Below are 21,926 nucleotides of genomic sequence, written 5' to 3' on the forward strand. Positions count from 1 at the left end.
GGAGCTCTGTTCAGGAGCTCCTCTCTTCTACGCAAAAACTGCTTTCAGTTCGCCCGACTGCTGCGGGCTGCTACGGGTAAGGAGGTCTTGGGCAGCTGGGAGGGCGGGGGAGGGAGGCCAGAGGGAGTGGGGCAGGGGGGGGAAACTCTCCCCTACTAGCGCCCATTATTACAACGGGCCAGAAAACACTAGTGCTCCATTATACAACTGAAGCATGATCGGAGTATCCATAGAATACAGGCACTCTGGCATAGCACGATGTATATTTAAAACGGTAAATAAAAAATCCCAAAGGGAACTGTAACATTAACACAGTGGAAATTCTCTCTCACATACAATGTTAATACATGTTTATTTTCACTGCAAGTAGAATTGTGGATACTTTTTTACCACCATACCTTGATTAAAAGTTGACAGGCAACATAAAATTATGCCATTGACATTATCTGGCCATAGGCTGCCAGCTGACCAACTCTGTTCTAAGCAATATTTATGGAGAGAGAGTTTCCTGCCAATTAACTTCCTATTTTGAAACTCACACTCATGGTCAATATAGTATAGTGAATAAGCTGCAGAAGGGCTGCTCAACTTCGGCCCTTCTGCAGATGTTGGCCTACCACTCCCATAATCCCTGGCTATTGGCCACTATGACTGGGGATTATGGGAGTTGGCCCCAAAATAGCTGGGGGGCCTAAACTGAGCAGGCCTGGATTAATGTGACAGACTAAGACAAGAGAGACCTAAGAGTTCAAATCTCCTCTCAGCCATGAAGTTCACTGATTTGCCAAAACAGTAAAGTAGTTCTCAGAAAGCAATGGAACATTAGCAGAGAAGAGGCGAGTTCGGAAATTCCACCTCCTAGGTGCTACAACCTGAGGAAGCCCGCCTTCTGTGAGAATTTGGGTTTTGCGCTCCCATCAGAATGGCTTTTGCAGTCTCTCTTAATTAGCTGCTGCTTTCTATTTTCTTTTTTAAACTGTCATTGGGGGTTTTTTTTTAGAGGCAATGTTATTAGTTTATGAGCTAACTTGAGCCTTTCTGAGGGAGGATACAGCATGCAAATTCTAATATATAAAGAGACTTGTTTTTACTATAACAAAGTAACATAGCCATCCCACTGGCAATAACAACAACAACACCACATTTTTTCTAAACCCAATGATTAATTTTTGCAGAATCAATCAGGGACTGCTTTCCAGGCCTAAAAGACTATTGACCAGTTCTCGTCCTCTCCTCGCATTATTTTATAACACAGTTTTGAATTTAAAAACAAAACAAAATACCTACCTGTCCATACTTGTATAATGAGAAACTGCCTTACTCTCTAACAAAACAGAAAATGCAACAAAGGAAACTGCACCCTGAAGAAATCTGCTCAGGAATGAGACCACACTTTCAGGGATCTCCATCTACCACCCTGGCATACCTGTCAGCTGCCACATAAGCTGGATCAGGGAATCCCAGGGCATTCTGACCCTCCCTCATAGCAACACAGATCAGTGTTATGTGAAATCTCCACAACAAAGAATTTCTGGACCCGGCGCAGGAATTACAGGGAAAATTCAGAACAAGGGTTATTTTAATGATACACGGGCAACCCAAGTTAAAACAGTAAGAGTCTTACTTCTCTTTGACTTTTAGGCCCCCTCCTTGGAGGAAGGAAGGAAAGAAAGAAAGAAAGAAAGAAAGAAAGAAAGAAAGAAAGAAAGAAAGAAAGAAAGAAAGAAAGAAAGCAAGCAAGCAAGCAAGCAAGCAAGCAAGCAAGCAAGCAAGCAAGCAAGCAACATGAATAAGAAAAAGTAAACATCTGGTCCAGTCTATGGTTCAGGTTAACATTATCTTTGGCTTCCTGCTACAAACATTGCTATTTTTCTGGAATAAGGCCATTATTCCAGAGCTGGCATGGTAGAGTAGCTAGAAAACCATCGTCTGTAAAACGGAATGGATTTCAGTTAACTAATCCTCAAATCAACCACAAAAGAGGAAACATGCTAGTCGTGTACTAGAAATGGCACAAGTATCACATGTTCATGCATATATTTGTAAAAATATGCAGAACTGGAAGTGTAAAGGTACTAAAATACCTGAGAAGCAAGCCTGTTTCATTCATTTACCTCTATTGTATGTACTGATTAATGAAGAACAAAGTGGAGGGATTTTTATTTCTCTCTCCCTTGTAGTTTATAGCATTTGTTCTGCTCCAGTTAGCTACAGCTATATTGATTTTCCTGACTTGAGAACGAACTGGTGGCATTTGTCACTCTATTTATTACATATATTCACAGCCCAAGCCTAGGCATGTTTACTAAGAAATAAATCCCACTGAATTAAATAGGACTTACTCTCAGGTGACTGTGCAGAGAACTGCAGTCTAAATAAACTTAAACATATTAGACTGCATCATTCTTCTACACTAACTTACCAGATGCTTGTATTTTATTTTATTTTATTTAACATATATGTATACCTCCCAAAATGCAAGTCTCTGGGCGGTTTACAACAAAACAATAAAAACAACAAGTAAAAATGGTAAAACATCACAACACTGTACCATTAAAACCTCACCATCACAGGATTTCTGACTATGCTCCGCTATTAAGCAAATTGCCTTGCCATATATTTCATTACAGCGGCTAATATTTGCTAGAAGTCCTAACATCCTTTCCCAGTACTGCACTGCTGCTGCATCACACATGCAAGTGGAAGACCCAGTGGCATGCCACCAGCACACGCAGGAAAAGCACAAGCTTTACCATGCAAAGCCCTCTCATCAGCTGCATGAAAGTAGCTATTAAGTTGTTTCACGTTTTCTGAAGCAAGGCAACAGCTCCCAATGGTATACATGCATACTTATGTGCCTGAAGTTCATTCATGTCGGAGCTAAGACATGTTGCCCTAAGCGTGTGGCCTCAAAGCCCTAATCTTACAGGCTGCTTTGTGACAGGTATGTGCATGTGTGGGCTTGTGTACACATGCAGCACCTCCTTAAATCAACTACAAAATTGGATTGGATCCATGTACTGTGTACAGAAGCACTCTTAACCCTGAATTTCCGAGCGGATGTCCAGGGTCTTCACACTCCCGAGGGCCCCCAAATCTTCTTTAGTCTGTCCCAGGCAATGTGGTCACTGCACTGCGCTGGGTGGCCAAGCATGACTGTGTTTACAAGACAGAATGGGGAGTGGGGAAAGAAATATGTGGGATGGGGTTATGTTAAATTTGCATGTTGAAATGTTTCTGCAGATCCATATTTGCATAAATATACCTGTTTTATATTTTTACATTCTTGTGAGTTCAGTTGCTGTTTGTGCCCTCAAGAACCCAAATACTGGGTGTGTCATGGTGTGGGTGCGTGGAGGGATGATGCAGCGGGGTGGGGGGCGGCGGCTCCAAAGGCCTTTAAGTCCAGGCTCCAAAATTACTTTGGTGCACCTCTGACTGTGTGCAAGTTTCCTAGGTGGGCATCAACTCATCCAAGTCCCAGAGTGACCACTTCCCCTCTTCCCACATTTCTTCCCCATTGATGCCAGAAATGGCAGGCAGGGAGGTTTGAACAGAAAAGGAAGTTAGGTTGGGGGCGGGGAGGAGGAATATAAGTAATTTATAGATATAAATATGGGCTTGCATGTCAGGTGGCAAGAAGTCTGCCAGCCCTGTTACTGTCAACAACTGGGCACCTAATTTCATTAGGCACTAACATTTCTTTAGTCACAGCCCATGGATCTTTTTCTTGTAAAGAAAAGAAGCAAGCAAGAGAAATCGTTAGATTTTCAAGACTAAAAAGGGTAAGTTGCTATATCTTTGAAAACACAACGTTTAGAGACAAAGACAATTATAGTTTAAACCAGGGTTTCTTAACCTTGGGCCCCCAGATGTTGTTGGACTACAACTCCCATTATCCCCAGACATGGTCTTTGTGGCTGAGGATGATGAGAGTTGTGGTCCAACAACATTTAGGGGCCCAAGGTTAAGAAACCCTGGTTTAAATAAAATATTTGAAAGGGTAATAGAATATGAAAGCTTAAAACAAAATCTAAAACAAAGGACAGCATGTCTTAATTAGGTAACCCCCTGGTGACTCTGTTACTATCCTAAGTTTAATCTCTTGCAAATTCATTTCATTAGGGCAGCTCTTTAATCCAGTCGGAAAGAACATTCGTCACCAAAGCAAGAAGAGGAAATGAGTACGCAACCAGTAAAGAAGCAAGCAAGCTGCTGAAAAGCACTTGCCACAAAGTTAACTCTGTATTCAGACCACCTTGAATTCTTGTACTGGTGCCAAGGTAAAACAAAGGTGGAGGAGCCACCCTTAAGCAGGTTTCTATTCTAATCCATCTTTCCACTCTGGTATTTTAATAGGATTCCACCCTGCCCAAGTCATTTTTTCTTTGAGGCCAGAGAAGGATTAAAGTGTTGTCAAGTAACCAGAGGGAGATGCTTGTTCCTCTGTACAACAGCAACCCTAAAGACAACCAAAACAAGACAGTCTGGAGAATTTAAAAGCCAGGCCCAAACATGATAAAGCTGTCTCTTCGAAAACTGGATTTAGAATAGCCCTGCAAATCCCCAACACTAACATTTTGCCACCCATCTAATCCACATAGACTCCTGTTATTCATTTTCATCACCTTGACAGCCTGAAACAACCATCAGTCATGTTCTCCCTGATTTTTTTCATGTGTGCAGAATGAATTTTGTTCTGGGCGGCAGTATCAAGGCAGTGTGAACTGTGTACACATGCATTCAGAATGGGGCACTCCTGATTCAACCTGAGAGGGATCTAAAATTAACTGAGCAAACATCAAAAAAATTGTGAGCGCACACCTTAGAGAGAACACTGCCTGCAAGGGATTGTTGCTTGTTCCAGCCAATGGCTATTTACAAGTCTGATCTATAAAACAGTTTCTCCTTCCCCCACATTATCTCCAACACTTCAGTTGATATTACAGATAGCTCACCCAGACTAACACACTAATTCTGTTTAAATTTACTTATAGAAAAATGCATGTAGACTCACAATGTAGACTATTCATGTGGGATTTTTACCCTTGTGGAGGAATTTTGTCATCCAAGTACAGAAAAATAAGGCTTGCTTTTCCTTATAAGTAATTATGAGCAAGTATTTTAGAATTATCACCAAGTAGCCTAATTCTACGTGTTTTTACTCAGAAGTTAAAACCCCATGGAGTTCAAGGGGGGTTTAATCCCACAATGTGCATTCATCCACAGCACTAAGTATTAGACTAAAAGCTATCAGATTTCTATAACTTTTGCCTCACCTCCTAGAAAACATGTACTGAATTTATTTATTACCCAGCATTTCCTCTCTCAGAGCTAGGTGGTGCAGTAGACAGGGTTGTTACACTAATACACTCCTACAAAAGTGCAAGTGGGGGAAAAAATCTTTCAAAACTGACTGTTTTTGTTTGGAAAGGGTTACAGAGGCAAAGGTGTTGCAAACAGTCTTTAGCAATTGTAAAAGAACGTGAAAGTGTGTTGTAAACATTTCCAGTTTTTTAGATCACATTTTGCACAATGCTGTCCATCTTGCATGACTTAGAAAGAGTCCTAGCTAAGCCTGGTTCTCACAAACAGCAGATGAGGTGGTAAACTTGTATCTGGGTTCAGATTGCAGATGAGCCTCATGTGATGGAATGCATTAAAAAACTAGTGTGTCAGGCAGACCACTGGACTAGAACCGCTCTCCCTAAAATACTAGTTTTCTAAGTTAGGATTTTGTTTTTTGGTATGGGGGATGGTATGTTTTTTGGTATGGGGGAGTACAGCCACCATACCCCCAATTGCAAGTTAAGTGCAACAGCCTAGACAGAGCTTTACCACCTCACCCGTTTATGAGAACTAGGCCTAAGTGCAGGTACTTAAGAGAGTGCCAAACCCAACCGCCTATTAAGATAATCTGGGGAAGTCCAGTTACAGTTGCCACACCAACTTGTTTGCTGGGATGACCAGGCCTTCTCTGTGGCTGCCCCTGGGTTTTGGAATAGGCGCCCTGTCGAAATTAGAGCATCTCCATCTCCAGTTGCTTTTAAAAAGGCCCTCAAGACACCTGTTTTCTCAGGCTTTTTTAATTATTTTATGTATTGTTAAGTTTTTATATACCGCCAGCGCCTTTCATTAAACTAATCCCACGGTGGTTCACACAAATATTAACACAAGGCCATAAAAATTACACAATTAAAATATTATAAGCTAAAATATAAAACCACAGAGCTGATTAAAAATATTTAAAATATACACGCCAGGTAAACCCCAGGCTTTTAACTGAAATTAATTTGTTTTCATCCCATGAAAATGTTTTAACTTTTTATTCTGTGAAATGGTTTTGTTTTCACTCTGTTTTACATGTTGTTGAATTAGATTGTGTACACCACCTAGAGAGACACATATCAGGCGGTATACAAATACGACAGCCAGCCAGCCAGCCAACTGCAGTCAACTCGGCAAAGCGGCACCTTTCAAAATCGTGATTTCCTTATCTTTACCAAAAGAAGCCCAGCTGGTCTCTATTCAGTCCAACTCAGCAGAGCATCCCCCCTCCCAGTTGCTGGGGCAGTGGGTGGTGGGTTTCTCTCTCTCTCTCTCGTCTTACGTGAGCCGCTTTGGGGGCAGGGAAGGGGACTATATTCGCATTCTTTGCGTTACACAAACTCGCTCCTGAAAAGCGACATCATTCCACATACACACATATTCCTGCTGCTGCAGCTGCTGCTGCATGAGGCTCAGCCCCCGCCAAAAGGCGTACGGAGCTGCACCTCCAGAAATAACCAACCCCACCCCCCCTACCTGATCGGCGCCCGGCGGCGCTGGGCAGCCCAACCCGGCACTTTCTGGAGCCCTGAGCAAGGGCTGCTGCTGCGGCGGCGGCGGCGGCCCGGGGGGGACCTCTTGGGGGTTGAAATAGCTCCTCCAGACGGCATAAGCGACCCCACCGGTGACGGCAACCGCGGTGCCCACTAGGGCGAAATGCCGCAGGCTGCCTGCCATGCTGAGGAGGAGGAGGAGGAAGAAGGGCGTTCAAGGCGCGCCCTGCAGCAAAGCGCACGGCTGCTCTGCGGGCCGCATGGGAGGCATCGCCCAGGAAAGGGAGCACGCCAAGGCAACCGCCCGCGGGCGGGCCGCTCCAGCCCCCTCCGCTCCGGGCGACGGCGCGTGTGAGTGCCCACAAGCCAGGCCGGTGCAACCCTCCCACCGCCGTCTGCTCCGCCCCGCTTCCCACTCTGGCTTCCTCCTTCCACTACGCATTCAATCGCCGCCGATGTTGGCGCCAGACTTCTGCTTTAGCCTTTGACGCAGCACCCACCCGCCCTCGTTTACTCAGAAGTGGGCCGTACTTATTTGTGTTTATTTTACATCTTTGTACACCGCCTAGAGAGTACACCACATATCAGGCAGTATTAAAATCGGATAGATACATAAATAATGATCGTTGGCTTCGCTCGGGGCCGTGTTCTTCTAAGAAACATGGAAGCTTCAGAAGGCTGCTTCACCTTTTTCTTTTCTTCACCTTTTTTACAATAATGTCTCATTCCTCCCCCCCCCCACCCTCCATGCAAAGATGCTGCATTTCTACAGCTTTATTTATAAGTTACATTTGTGAGGAGAACGGTAAACTATACAATATTCCTTCCCTGGAAAAGCTGTACTTCAGTAAATAGATCCTAGTATTTATTTATTTTTAACTTCAATGGAAGAGAAGGCACTTAGAAATGTACTCATGTAGGAACATGCCTGAAATTGTAAGCTAAGGGACCCAACACCCAACTCAACTCCTGCAATATATAAGCCAAAAACACATTCTGTCGTCTCGGTGTGCTAGCTTGGCTTCTGTGCACCCACACTTCCTCTTTATCTTTCAGCCCCAGTTCTTTTCCTTGGGCCTGATTATACCCCTTACCAGGTACATTCTCCATTCTGAGGCACTGCACAGTTTGTCCAGCACACAGAAGGATTCACAGCAGGCAACCTTTCAGCCCAAACCTGTGCCAGGATTACTCAGAAGAGTCCCTGTTCTACAGGACTTCTCTCACAAGCCTTTTTCATTTACCAAAACCAAAAAACCAGGGGACCTCTGCAGAAAACAAACAGATTTATTATGTGCTCGAAAACGCTACTAATTCAAGTAAACACCACTTATAGCACATGGCTAGCAGAGCAGTATACATTACAGTCTATTTCTGGCTGAGGTATATGAATCACATGAAAGGAGGCTCCTCCACAAAAAAGCAAAACAGTCACACACACAGAAAACCATGTCAGAGAAGGCTAGGCTAGAACCCTCTCTCCCAGACTTCTAGTTTTGTTTTGAGATTACACACACACACTCATGTGAGCTTGCAGTCATCTTAATTGATATATGTCAGAAACTATCAAGAAAACAAATAGTTCAAAATGCTCGGTGTATGTTCTCCATAACACACACCAATCTTAAGCAAAACCACTATTATTCCCATAGATAGGAAGGCTAAGAAATAGGGGTTTACCTAAGTACAGGCTAAGTGAGCTTATGGCAGACACAAGATTTTAACCAGAGACTACTTGGCTCATGGTTGACACACTTAGCCTCTCTGTACATCACCGCCAGTGTTCCCTCTAAGGTGTGCGCATGTGCGTGCACTCACACTTTTTAAAAAATGTCCGCTCAGTTAATTTTAGATCCCGCTCAGGTTGAATCAGGAAGGCCCCATTCCGAATGCATGTGCGCGTACACTGCCTTGATACTGCCACTCAGAACAGAACTCATTCCACACACAGATGAAAACAATTAGAGAGAACATTGCCGCCAAAGGTTCTATATCACTATATAATGCATCAGTCTTCAGGACACCCAAGGGACTCGGTTCTTTCTCTTACAAAAAATATACCCTTCTAGCATGCATTTCTTAGTGGTGTTGCTTGCCTACTAGACAAGCCAATGGACAGCAGCCCAATATATTAGCCTCCACCCTTTCCAGTACACAAGTGAGAACAACTCCAGAGTGGAACAGCAACCTGATGTATCAGGCACTAAACCATGTGAACAACATACGCTAGGGCATGCTCAGTCTGTCTTTTCCTCTCGCTGAAGCACTAGGTGTTTTTCACACAGCGGGCTTTACTATGAGTTTGAAGTTGCCCCCCCAAAACCAGTGCAAAAATTGGATGTTTTTTACCCTGGATATAAATCAGGCTACACTCTTAATGTGTGATGAAAAACCCGAATTGTATGTGGAGTGCTCCCCAATAGCTCGCAGGGACTTCAGGGTAAATCTGCCCTATATGTGAACACGTACCCTCTATTCTGGAAGAGATGCAAACTAAAAGCCAGGTGTAAAATTCAGAACACCCTGGTGTCACCTATAGTCTGGACAGATCAAAGTGGTTTCCTGATCCACCCATGTGTGCATAACAACCGGGGGCATAGCTGCAATTGAACAAGAGGGGAACAAATGTCCATAGGATCCAGGATCCTGAGGGAGGAGGTCCCACTGGCTGGGCAACAGTTTGCTCTCCCCCTCCTGCCTCTCCCAAGAAGAGGGCAGGGGCTCATATTCACTGCTTGTCCCAGGGCTCATGCCAACCTTGCCATGCCCTTGCATACATACAACTCATGCAACTTGATGTGTGAGCACTGCAAGATATTCCCCTCAGGGGATGAAGCTGCTCTGGGAAGAGCAGAAGGTTCCAAGTTCCCTCCCTGGCTTCTCCAAGATAGGGCTGAGAGAGATTCCTGCCTGCAACCTTGGAGAAGCCAAGGTTATGGAGAAGAGAGCTGGTCTTGTGGTAGCAAGCATGACTTGTCCCCATAGCTAAGCAGGGTCTGCCCTGGTTGCATATGAATGGGAGACTTGATGTGTGAGCACTGCAAGATATTCCCCTCGGGGGATGAAGCCACTCTGGGAAGAGCAGGAGGTTTCAAGTTCCCTCCCTGGCAGCATCTCCAAGATAGGGCTGAGAGAGATTCCTGCCTGCAACCTTGGAGAAGCCACTGCCAGTCTGTGAAGACAATACTGAGCTAGATAGACCAATGGTCTGACTCAGTAAATGGCAGTTTCTTATGTTTCCTATGTTCCTAAGCCGCTGCCAGTCTGTGAAGACAATACTGAGCTAGATAGACCAATGGTCTGACTAAGTATATGGCAGTTTCCCATGTTCCTATGCACATCTGTTTCTCAGACAAACCAAGTCATGTAGTATGAAGCGCAGACTGGAGGACATGATCTCGCACTGTGTCACATAGTTTTTCAGAGAGGAAGGCATATACAAACAAGAGAAATCCCATTCTTGTCTAGCAAATGGCCAGTAAGGCCATTTCTACTGCTATCACCGCACCTCCATATTTTGCCTTGTCTATTGGACAAGACAGCTGGTAGGAAACGCACTGAATATGCACATTTTAGGAACCTGAGATATGACAGCCCTAAGCGATTATGGCACTAACCTAAATAAAGATGGTTTATATGCAGAGCTACACATTTTATTTATCATATTTATATACCGCCTGATGTGCATCTTTGGCAGTTACGCAGTTTAACACAAATATAAAGCAGTAAAAACAAAACAGTTTCACAGAATAAACATTTAAAACAATTTCATAGGCTAAAAATATTTAGTTTAAAATTAATTCAAACTGTTGCTGCATTTCATTTATTTTAAGCCCATTCAAGACCCACTGACTGGTTTTGAGCTCTAGGGGTTCGTCCTTTCCCCTCAATGGCAAAGTCACATTACATTCCTCTTTACTTAAAAGCAGCTGCTGCCACTAACAATTCAGACAGAACAAAATATTTTCATAGACCCTATTACAGGAATTTTGTGCGTACCATGTTAAAAAAAAGTGAATACATTATTTAAAGTAAATAATAAATTCTTTACTCAGTACTTTTGCATTTTTTCTGTGCTTCCATGGAATCGCAGCATACACACAACAACTTTGAATATTGCCAAATAGAGGCAAAAGTGCAGTCGCTGAAATGTGCATTACTGGTGAGGCACATCTTGACCAGGCAAAGTCATTTTACATCAATTACACTGATAGGAAAGTTAAAGAAATTAAATATATGTTACAGAATTTTTTATTATTGTACTTACAAGAGGGAAGTAAAAGAACACTTTGGCATTTGTAGGATTTTAACATCAAGCATTATTCATTGTATTGAATAATGACCATATATGGTAAATTTAAACCACAGTAAATTTGAATCCAATAAATATGTGATTATTGAGTGTTAAAATTATCTGTTGAGAACAATAACAGTTAGAATATGATTATATTCAGAATTTATTCTTTTAAAAATGCAAAAAAGTTCAAACTTTTCCCAAGCATATTCTGGTGTGAAGTAGTGCATTCAGCTAATGTATATGGCAGGCTTGTTCATGCAAAATTTGGTATTTGTAGGTCACTGGAAAATATGACTCCCCCACAACAACAATAATGCAGGAGAGGAGGATGTGGTGTGGGCAGAGGCAAAGGGGTGTGTGTGGTCGTGGAGTGTGGGGCAGGGGAGGCTCCCTGCCATCATCAGGTGCTAAAATGGCAGCCAGCCAGGGTACCAAGAGGCTCATGTAGACTGAGCCATGGGGTATGTGTATTATTTTTAAAAAGGCAGAACAAAACTCTACGGCATCAAATGTGGCCCATCTGATCACCTGTCCGCATATTAAAATAATCTTGTTAGGTCAAGCCGACAGTTCCTCTAGCTCAGCATATTCTCCTGAACACTTGCCAATTCCAGATGAGAGCAAGAGCACATGACTGTGCATAATAGTATCTCAGTCTCTGTTGGTTAGGCTCTGTTGTATATATTAGAGTATAAAAGCCTCTGTTGATTAGTTCCTGTGGACTAATGTTTGTTTATATTTATATCCCACTCTTCCTCCAAGGAGCCCAGAGGCACATGGTTATGTTTATCTCAACCCTGTGAGATAGGTTAGGCTGAGATAGGTGGCTGGCCCAGAATCATCCAGTGAACTTTATGACTGAATGGAGATTTGAACTCAGGTCTTCCTGGTCCTAGTCCACCACTCTAATTTCTATGGCATGCTGGCTTGCATGTGGGAGGATTTTTCAGTATTTTTTCCATAGCAAAAGGAGAGTTTCCTTGGAATTTCCACCCCAAGCCCAGGGAGGGTCAAACTCTGAGATAAGGAGGGGTGGCGGCAGCCATTTTTGAAATGACCGGAAGTACAGGGAAGTTTAGGGAAAAGCCTTGCTAGGGAAGCACAGAGGGGATGATTCAGCATTTTCTTCCCCTCATGTGTGCTTGCTCAGAGACAAAGGCTTGTAATCCGCTACATGACACCTTTAGCAACAGAATATATTTCCTCACCACCACCTCTCATCTTAGAAGAATAGCAAATGTCTGTCTACATAAAAATGTTCCAAAAACAATCAATGCATAGCCATAATGTACCATTCAGCAATGCTTGATATGGTTTAACAAGAATTGCTCTTGGGTTCTAAGGTCTTCCAAATGCCACTTAGTACTGTGCTGCTCAAGCCTCCTCTGTTATCAAAGCTGGGAAGTTAATGGTAGCCAGAGGACCAATTTCCACCCAACCTTCTCTTGCCTACATGGACCCATTGTGACATCACAGCAGATAATCCACTGACTGCTAGATGTGAGCTGTAAAGATGCTAGCCTGAAACATGAAATAGATATCCCCCCCTTCTTTAACACTGCATCTGATTTCAAATGGATCTGAACACTAATTTATTTTAAAACGTTGTTTATTAATGACAAAATGCAGTTTAGAATTCATATGCTAAACCAGTTGTCTGAATTATGTTATGAGACCCAAAACTGATCTGACACAGCACCATTTTACCCACACAAGAAAAGCCTGAGGGGAAAGGGGTGAGGTGGGCCTGGTGTTGGGAAGACCTATGCTCTAGGTCCTGGGAAGCTCTGCTCTCTGGATCCCGGGAATTTTGAGTGGTGCCATGGAATTGACAGAAGGGCACCACCAGGAGTGTTATCAGTATCCTGATGGCACCCAAATCTATTTCTCCATGTCAATTTCATCAGGAGAAGGCATAACTTCTCTAAATACCTGCCTGAAGGCAGTGATGGGCTGGATGAGGGATAAACAAACTGAGACCAAATTCAAATAAGAGGTACTTATTGGGTGGGGCCGAAACTCAGGAGAGCTGGTCTTGTGGCAGCAAGCATGAATTGTCCCCTTTGCTAGGTGGGGACAGGGTCCACTCCGGTATGCATTTGAATGGGAGATGTGTGAGCACTGTAAGATGTTCCCCTTAGGGCAGGCCTGCTCAACTTCGCCCCCCCCCCAGCTGTTTTTAAACTGATATCTGTAAAATCGGCCATGCTTGGCATTAGTCATGCCATCGAGGTTCCTGCTTAGTGCAGGAACTTAGTCTGCCATTTCTGGGTACATGTTAGTCTGTAAAAGAACATTTGTCAGCAGATTCACTCTCTCTTTACTCCCTCCTCCCTTTATCCTTGAGAACTTGTAACCATCACCACCAGGAGCCTCCTACCTTATTCGTTGATTAAATGGTGGGAAGACTTCTGATAAGAGTAGTCTTCTAGAAGACAAACTAACAGGTCTTTAACAAAGGAAGGTTGCATTTTCAATGTACTAATGTGATGATGATTTATTATGGAGTACGTGGCAAGACTGTAGTTGAATGCATCCATATTGTTGTTGGATGCGACAATGCATCCATTTTGTATCTATTTGCTATAAAAACCCTGGGAATCTTCCATTTTCTTCTGCAAATTGATTCCCAGGGGGAGTCTATGCAGTTTTACTCTACAGTGGTAAAATAAAGCTTTAAAAAGGTCTCTCTGGTGTTGGACTAATTTGATATCACCGTGCACCAGGCACACCTGGATGTACTGCTATCAGGACTACAATTCCCATAATCCCTAGCCACAGTGGCCAATAGCCAGGGGTTATGGGACTTGTAGGCCAACATCTGCTGGAGGGCTAAAGTTGAGTAGGGGCGACCAGGACAATTGCCCCGAGCTGGCACAGGCCCCGCTCTGGGCACAATGCAGTGCAGACTGCCCTCCTCTCTCTCCCAGTCCCAGCCACTTCTCTTTCCCCACAGCCCAGCCAGAGCTGATCTTTTGTGCCTGTGTGCAGCTTGAAAGGCTTCCAGGCAAACTGCTAGAGTTCTGTCTCTCCCCACCTCTCAGCTGTTTGGAGGGTGGGCGGGGCTTCCAGAGAGGCCTCCATGCAGGCCTTGCTGAAGCCTGTTCAGGAAAGAAGCAAGGAAGCCGGCAGGCAGAGTGTCCAGCACCAGAGCTCTCTGCAGAACCTCTGCCCAGTCCATCCCAGCCTTAGTAATGGAGATATGATGTGATTTCCTTTTTGTGGTTTATCTCTCCCCCGCTCTTGAATATTTAGGGATTGGCTTGCCATAGGGCTTTGGTATTGAGCAGAGATGTAGGGCAGGGTGGGAGGAATATGTATCTTTAAATAGAAGTGGATTGGACAAATTGTTTAATTTTTTTCTTTAATTAAAAAAAAAAACCCATCCAAGAAGTCCTATGTGGCTTGTTTCATGGCAGAAAATTACAAAAATGTCTGGAACTGAAGCCCCCACTTAGCCCATCATTCCACCCCCATATGAAAGAATCTGCCCTTTACCTTCATAAAAAAGGGTAAAACGCCCCCCTTTCAGCCCCAGCCTTTAGATAACCTGGAATGACTTGGCATAGGGCTTTGGCATTGAGCAGAGATGTAAGGCAAGGTGGGAGGAATCTGTATATTTAAATTGAGGTGGATTAGACAAATTGTTCGGTTGGGTGTTTTTTTTTAACCCATCCAAAAAGTCCTATAAGTGGTTTGTTTCATGGCAGAAAATTACAAATACTTCTGGAACAATATATAATATTTACTTGTTTATTTATGCATGCACTATGCTCAAGTTGATTTGCAACCCAGAAGGTCTGAGAACTGTGAAGCATGTGTTGTGCTTTTTATTTTTATTTCTTTAGAAATGCATTATATGTCCAAGCTGGTTGGACATGTCCAAAAACCCCAGTCACACTATTTACACTGTATGTCATCAATCAGTATGATTCTGTAATGATATGAAATGTTAAGGAGGCTCCACATATGCTGATTTGCCCCCAGCCACATAACCCACTAGTGACGGCCCTGAAGTACATATTACTATGATGTATTCAGTGTGGTTGGAGCACCTCCTTACAACAAGTACATAGATCAGACAGCCAATGCACAATCCATTCTCCTTTCTGTAGGGGAATATAACATGAAACCATTCCCCAAGAGAATCATCTGTTGACACCTTAGCCCTTCCACATTGTGTCTTCAGGTGTAGCTGTGAAGGCAGCCATATGCAACATGTGATGATAAATAGTCCTCAAAAAGTGTGTTTTGGGTGGGGGAGCGAGTGGGAGAGAGTAAGAATAGGAGGTTGCCATGGCTGTATTGTGTGCTGGCAGAACTACTCTCAAGCCATCTGTTTTTGTAGACAAATAAGTGTAAATAGTGTCCAAAGTGGGCTGGATCCCCAGGTTGAGGTTTCTGCCTCTCTATGCAGCGTTACAGGTTTGAAAATACGGTCATCTTCAGAGCTTGCAGTACAAGACCAGAGGTGAACAAAATCCAAAAGGTAACCTGGTTCACATTTTCTGAAGTCATGTTACCATTTGATATGCAGGGATTAAGTCTATGAACTCTTTGTGAAAGATTCTCTTTGAAAGCCATAGTAGTAGGAAGCAGCAAAGAGCTTTTCAGAATCCAGAAAAGCTAACAAGCCAAGGACAAGTTTACATATTGACATTATTTGGTTTAAACAAAGGATTATGATACTTTATACCTCATGGTGATATTCCTCTATAAAAAGTGACATACAACAATACAGACCTACTAGCTAGCACTGCATTCAGCACAAAAATAAACTGGTTTGAACATAACCCAAAAAGCTTCACCTTCAGATGCTTGTGTGCACATGTACCCCCTCCTGAGATTTACTACCCATATGCATAGAAGATTGTATAATTGGTAGATTAACCAAGAGCTGGGACCAAGAGTTAAGGGCACACTTTTTTCAAGGCTATTTGGTTCTGTTGCAAAATGGAATGGAAAGAAAAATATATTAAAGATGTGTTTCCCTCCAAAAAAGAATGACAGATGTATTAACTCATATGTTCAGTATCTAAAACTAGAGTTTATACTGAAGTTTTGGTAATATGCATAGTATTGAAATGATAATTTCTAATAAAATAACTAAAAAATATCTCAGGACTGGACCTAGGAGATGATAATCTCTTTTGGTCAAAGACTGTAAATAAAGTATGATGATGGCTACTACCCAGGAACACAATGAAAAATGAAAGAAATATCCCCTTCTCACTACAGATAGCAAACAAAATACTAAAGAAAGATGACACATGCCCGCTTCACTTTTTGTTTGACCTTTATTCTGCTCTTGGCATCAACAACAGGGGGGCGAGGGAGGAAAAGAACAGAATTGCAAATAAAACATCCTACTGTCACAATCACCAGCCTCCTTTCCCACCTTTCTTTTTCTTCTGCTGCTGCTTCTTCTTTGTTGCTGCTGCACCAACAGGTTTTTGGTGTCTTGGGGGTATCATGTTGCTCGTTGATGCAGACGGGGCTGCCGTTATGGTGCCGGGCCGTGGGGATGTGGGTGGACTGCTTGCAGTCTTGCTAGCATCCCTGCAGACAAGGAGACACAAATGGAATTATTGTTACAGAGTCCAGGTATATAGTGGGTTTTCTGTCCTCCACCCTAGGTACACAGATACCAGTAGATCCAAAATATGGGTGAAGATTAGTTGAGTGTAGGCTGATGTCAAACAAGCCAATGGCTCCCTAGAGCAGGGAAAGCACTGATATTCCCCAGTGCAATTCCTTAAAGAGGAAGAGGCATTTGGGGGCTCTCTCCCATGTGAGAATTCCTGAAACAGAGAGCCGGGTCTCACAATACGTGAGACCCACTTTGTGAAGGTAAGCGGGGAGAGAGGGTTAAGCCCACTCTCCCCGCAGACAAGCAGGGCGGGAGCCCTGGGCGGCTGGATCAGCCGCCCACATGACTGCCAGCTCCGTGATGGAGCTGGTGGGGGCTGGGAGGATCGGGGGCCATGTGGCCCCCGGAAGCTCAAGTATGCCCTGCGCAAGTGCGCAGGGCATACTGGAGAGACCCCCCAAGCTGAGAGGCTGCTTTTCAGCCTCCCGCCGGGGGTCTACTCATGAGTAGCCATGCCGCAGGCTACTCACGATTGCTTAAACCGGGTTTGCGGAGCGCTCGCTCTGCAAACCCGGTTTAAGCACCGGGCTACAGAAGCGGGTGACTCGCCTGTGAACCACATGGCTTGCAGTCTAGCCCGGTGGTTCACACGATGGGAGACAATCGGACTAGCCGCCGCTAGCCCGATTTTCTCCCATCGTGTGAATAGCCTCATACTCTATTTACTCCCTCACCTCCCAGCTTTCTGACATAATCCACCCATTCATGCTGGTAAAGTGGATCAGGAGGAGAACAGGCAGATACAGAGAATTATGGACTTGAAAGATGATGTGTGTCTCAAAAAGCAATACCATCCAAAATTTATCAATGTCTCCAGGGAGCCTGGCTCTTAGCACTTTACTTCCAGGGTTTATACTTCTAAGTGAGTTTCTGTATGGACATCCCCCCCACAAATAATGGTTTCCCTCCAGCTTACCCATTTTGATATTGCAAAGAGAATGTACAAGCCTCCTGCCTCACATCCTGGCTATTTGCATTTGAAGACCAGATATTACATGCCAGGGCCAGGCAATCCCTATCTGGAATAGCAGTCTAAGTAAGGAGCAGGTGTTGGCATGGTATAAACATTCCACATATTGCATCAGCATTTAGGGTTAACTCCCCAAGTCCCTTGTTACTTTGTCCCTCACTTCTAAGAGTCCATGGCCTGAAGGAAATAGTGGGGCAAGGTGGTCACTGATGTAGGCTTGTTTTCTCCCTCTGGGTCCACAACTACAGAGCAGATCCCCTTCTCTACCCTCTCACTAAGAGTCCTAGTGAATTTGCCAGTTCCCCTACAAGCTATGCATGATAGTTATCCAACAACCACCCCAGGAAACCAAACCCCTTCTTTCCCTTAAAGGGAAGAAGCTACCCTTTGATTCTCCACAACCTGCCCTGGGACACTGGTATGACCAGAGTTGCAGCTGGCAGGCCTGGACTTAGTTACTCACAATTCATTGGAAGCGGCTGTCGTTGCTCCCTGTGTTCCTTTCCCAATCTGGTCTTTCTTTTTGCCCTTTTTCCTCCCACGATAGTAGGAGCGTTCCCTCATTGGAAGCCAGCGCTCTGGGTCGGGGGTCATTTTAGGATCAGAGTTCTTTGGCAGTTTTCCTAAGTAACATCGGCATGAGAGATTCACTTACACTCAATAATTTAAGAACAGATGCATTGCACATGAACACCTTTTAACCAAAAACTGTAATCATCACAACAGTCAGAGACAGACAGTTCTCCCACTGTGTGCAAGCCTCATTCAAATATTGTTTTTACATACATGCTTTTACAGTTTCCTTTCAGCATCTCAGATTTTGCTATTGCAACTACCATGACATACCTAGGACTAATACAGGCCTGGATAGGACTGCTTAAGAACAAGGAGGCCTAGAGGACTATAACCCTGAAACTGCATACAAACATAATGAAAGCCCTGCTATATCAGACCCAAAGGTCCACCTAGTCCAGCATCCCATCTCCAACGGCAGACAACCAAATGCTTTGGGGAAATTCACAAGCAAGACGTGAAAGCAATACTCCTCCCTTGCTGTTTTGCCTTTCACCCCCACAACAACTGGTATTCAGAAGCATGATGCCTCTAAACAAGATTTATGCCAAGGAAGCCACTGCCAATGCTGCTTTACTGCTGGGAGTTTCTAACTCCTACTAAGTTGACTACATTTGGACTCAGCTTCAAGTCAGTTATGAAAATTCGATCCTCTGCTGCCAATATTTAGATCTTCCTTGACAAATGTCACCATAATTCCAAACAAGTTATGGCACTCACCCTTCTTTTTCTTCCTCTTCTTCTTAACATCACCTTGGCTAGAAAGGAAACAAAATCTGACACATCAGCTTGCACGAGATGCAGGAGATAGTGCTAACAGATCCCCAAGGGAAAGAGTTTCTCTGACTCTGTTTTAGAGTTAGTAAGAAAAAGTTTAAAGAATAGAGACTTATTTGGGTTGCTGAGCAGGCTCTCTTTATATCAATAAAAAGACAACTAAGCATTTTAAAACACGCTCTTTTACCCTTGCTCTTTCGGTAGGCTCTCATTAGTGGGTTTTCCTCCTTTCTTCCGAATGTACGTTGCCCCATGTGAGTTTTCAAGTGCATCCACGTCTACTTTCAGAGACATTGTGTCTGAGGAAGGCAAGTGTTTGCTAAGACTATTGTGAAGAGTTTAGGAAAAATAATACACATGAATTAAGTAAAGGTAGCCATTCATTAATGGATAGAGCTGGCAAAAACAAGGAGGGAAAGGACCTGACCAATTCCTAACTCTGTAGGAAGACAAAATTGTAGGGTGGATTGACAGGCATCCATCCATCCCTTGAGGTGAAGATCAGAGTGATCATCAGGGTCCAAGCTTCTAAAAAAGTGGTTGACAAGCACATTTGGGTCAAAAGCTTAGAATAGTGGTTTGTATCGGTGTTCTGCAGAAACCTAAGGCTGAGATACAACATAACATCTACTTGTACTCTAGCTGTCAACCCAGCTGTTTCTTTGCCCTCAACGTCCTGGTGTACCAAAATGCCGACTTAGCTCTATAGCTGGGGCAATGGCATCTTCAAATGATTGTGTCAACAATCCACACCCTCTCCTCCCACTCAAAGAGTGACTAGGGCACTGCCAGGACCACAGACATGACAAAGACCTCAGAAATCTACCTGGTTCCATTAATTTTCCAGGGCAGATCATCTCAACAGGTCCTTCACCCTGCAGAAAACATGGGCAGCCACAAATCCAAACCTGATCAGGTGATTATCAGTCCATTACAAGGGGAGGGATTTCAGGTTCCTACAACCACAAATCACCTCTTCCACTCAGAAACCACACCACATCAAGAGTATGACTGGCAAAGTGCATTGTGCCAGAATATAATTTGAGACAGGCTCATAACCATCATGGTTGCCAAGTTCTGAGTTGCTCCTGTCAAGGTGGTCATAGTTTTAATGTTGAGGTCGCCAAAGAAAATGTAGCCTCGGGTGTCCCTGGGGTTACCTCAGGCAGGAAGACCCTTAAGTGGTGAGGTAAACAGTACACCAACAGAATCCCAATCCTGTCTTCAGAGCCCAATACCAGATACTCTAGATAGAATATTGAAGCACAGAAGATTTGGCCAGTGCCCTGTGTAGTGTGTGCCCTTCTGTAATGAATTGGAGTATTCCAACATACATGTCAATATGAACATTACACTCTATGAAGGATACATTTTAGCTTTCTCAGGATCAACCAGGGAGTACGCAGATATTAGCTGCGCCAGGGTATGGACATCATCTGGATTTTGCCTAAAAGTAAAGGAGAGTAAAGAAGTGCAATAGTCATAGCTTAGCTTCTTCCAAAAAGAGCAAGAAGCTCAGTACTGAACACTACAGAAATGTCTGCATGCTGGCAACCAAGTGAGGCATCTTGCCTCCACTGCCCCTAAGAGCCACAAACAGTATTTCAAGAAGCACGAGGCCTCCTTCTCTTCCCCTGATGCTATATTTAAAGGAGATAAACGCGTGTCCAGTTGGAAAGTCAGAAGATTGCTCATTTTGTGGATGCTCCAGCATCTTGTAATTGTACTAGGGCATTTATTTTAACAGCTTGTTGGAGACCGCAAAGAGAAAATATGGTAGGCCTCCCAACAATAATAATAGCAGACCAATTTGAACAACAAAAATATGTATTGAAGAATTAAACAAAAAAAGATTATTATTTGGACATACAAAATACGCTGTGCTTCTGTCAGAAACCATTTTGAAGTGTCTGTGCCCTAAGCAAGCAGTCATAGGGCTGAGTGAATAACTGAGGGGGTAAGACCAAGCATGACCAGTAGTGAAGGAAGGCTCTGGGTTTCTGGCAATGGCAGCAGCCAAGATGCTGCAAGTTCCAGAAGGAAGGGTAGACATTTACTGGGACATCTGAATACAAACAAAAGAGAACTAGTTGCAAGGTTGCCCCTAAAACCCATCAACAATGACATGCTCTGACCCACAGATTAGGAGTGTTTTCAATGTCCAGTAAAGGTGACTTGCATTTTACTCTAAATACTTTCTTTCAAAAGGTTTATACCCAGCCTAGAAGGCTAGCAAGGTCACTCTATGGCCCACCTGTCCAATCATTTACAATTAAAAATTGAAGTTTGTCTGTAATTTTGTCTAGTGTTCTGCTTCTAGCTGTTAGTTTGGGTTTTTTTGTAAATATAGTTAACCTCATTTTCAGTATATTTGCTCAATAAGGATTCTCAAGAATATTACTGAAGTCATCACCTCTTTCAAAAGCTAACTCACTGAAGTGCCTACCTATGGGACTCAATTTTAAGCACTCAGGAAAGGACTTACTTCCACAGTTCCTCCAAGTCACTGATGGCTTCCTTCTTTCGGCCATGTTTCAGCTTGAAGTTGGCAGCTTCCCTGATTAGTGACAAATGAACTGTAGACTTTGGCTGAAAAAGCAGATTTGCTTAAAGTTATATTTAAAAGTAACTAACATGCCACTGTGATCATGTCTTTACACTGATGAAGAGACTGCTGGTTCCTATTTGGAATTTTTAGAGCTAAGGAAACCCTTAAATCTCTGTGTGTGTGTGTGTGTGTGTGTGTGTGTGTGTGTGTGTGTGTGTGTGTGTGTGTACACACAGGGACACACACACGGATGCACCTGTCTCCAACTGCTGCAATGTACGATCACACCA

General features: G+C 43.6%; 2 protein-coding genes across 4 annotated transcripts in view; both read right to left on the minus strand.

Annotated features, from left to right (window-relative positions):
* ARL9 (ADP ribosylation factor like GTPase 9) overlaps positions 1–15,237 on the minus strand; it is a 30,543-nt gene extending 15,306 nt beyond the window's left edge. For 2 of the 3 annotated variants that reach the window (XR_008315222.1, XM_053290949.1), the window contains exon 1: positions 6,805–7,291. Coding sequence is in view for 2 of the 3 variants with exons in the window: in XM_053290949.1 (XP_053146924.1) it covers positions 6,805–7,005 (201 nt within the window). In the remaining variant the exon portion in view is untranslated. Of the gene's footprint in view, positions 1–6,804; positions 7,292–12,410 lie in introns of those variants that run through there. The other variant, XM_053290950.1, reaches the window with a different exon arrangement.
* A 1,159-nt stretch (positions 15,238–16,396) lies between these two features.
* Positions 16,397–21,926, minus strand: part of SRP72 (signal recognition particle 72) — a 30,580-nt gene continuing 25,050 nt past the window's right edge. The window contains exons 14-19 of the mRNA XM_053290941.1: positions 21,574–21,677; positions 20,458–20,535; positions 19,276–19,413; positions 19,032–19,069; positions 18,202–18,361; positions 16,397–16,677 (exon numbers count right to left, since the gene is read on the minus strand). Coding sequence (XP_053146916.1) covers positions 16,497–16,677; positions 18,202–18,361; positions 19,032–19,069; positions 19,276–19,413; positions 20,458–20,535; positions 21,574–21,677 — 699 coding nt within the window. The 3' untranslated portion in view covers positions 16,397–16,496. The remainder of the gene's footprint in view (positions 16,678–18,201; positions 18,362–19,031; positions 19,070–19,275; positions 19,414–20,457; positions 20,536–21,573; positions 21,678–21,926) is intronic.

Source organism: Hemicordylus capensis, chromosome 2 (assembly GCF_027244095.1).
Source record: "Hemicordylus capensis ecotype Gifberg chromosome 2, rHemCap1.1.pri, whole genome shotgun sequence".
NCBI lineage: Eukaryota > Metazoa > Chordata > Lepidosauria > Squamata > Cordylidae > Hemicordylus > Hemicordylus capensis.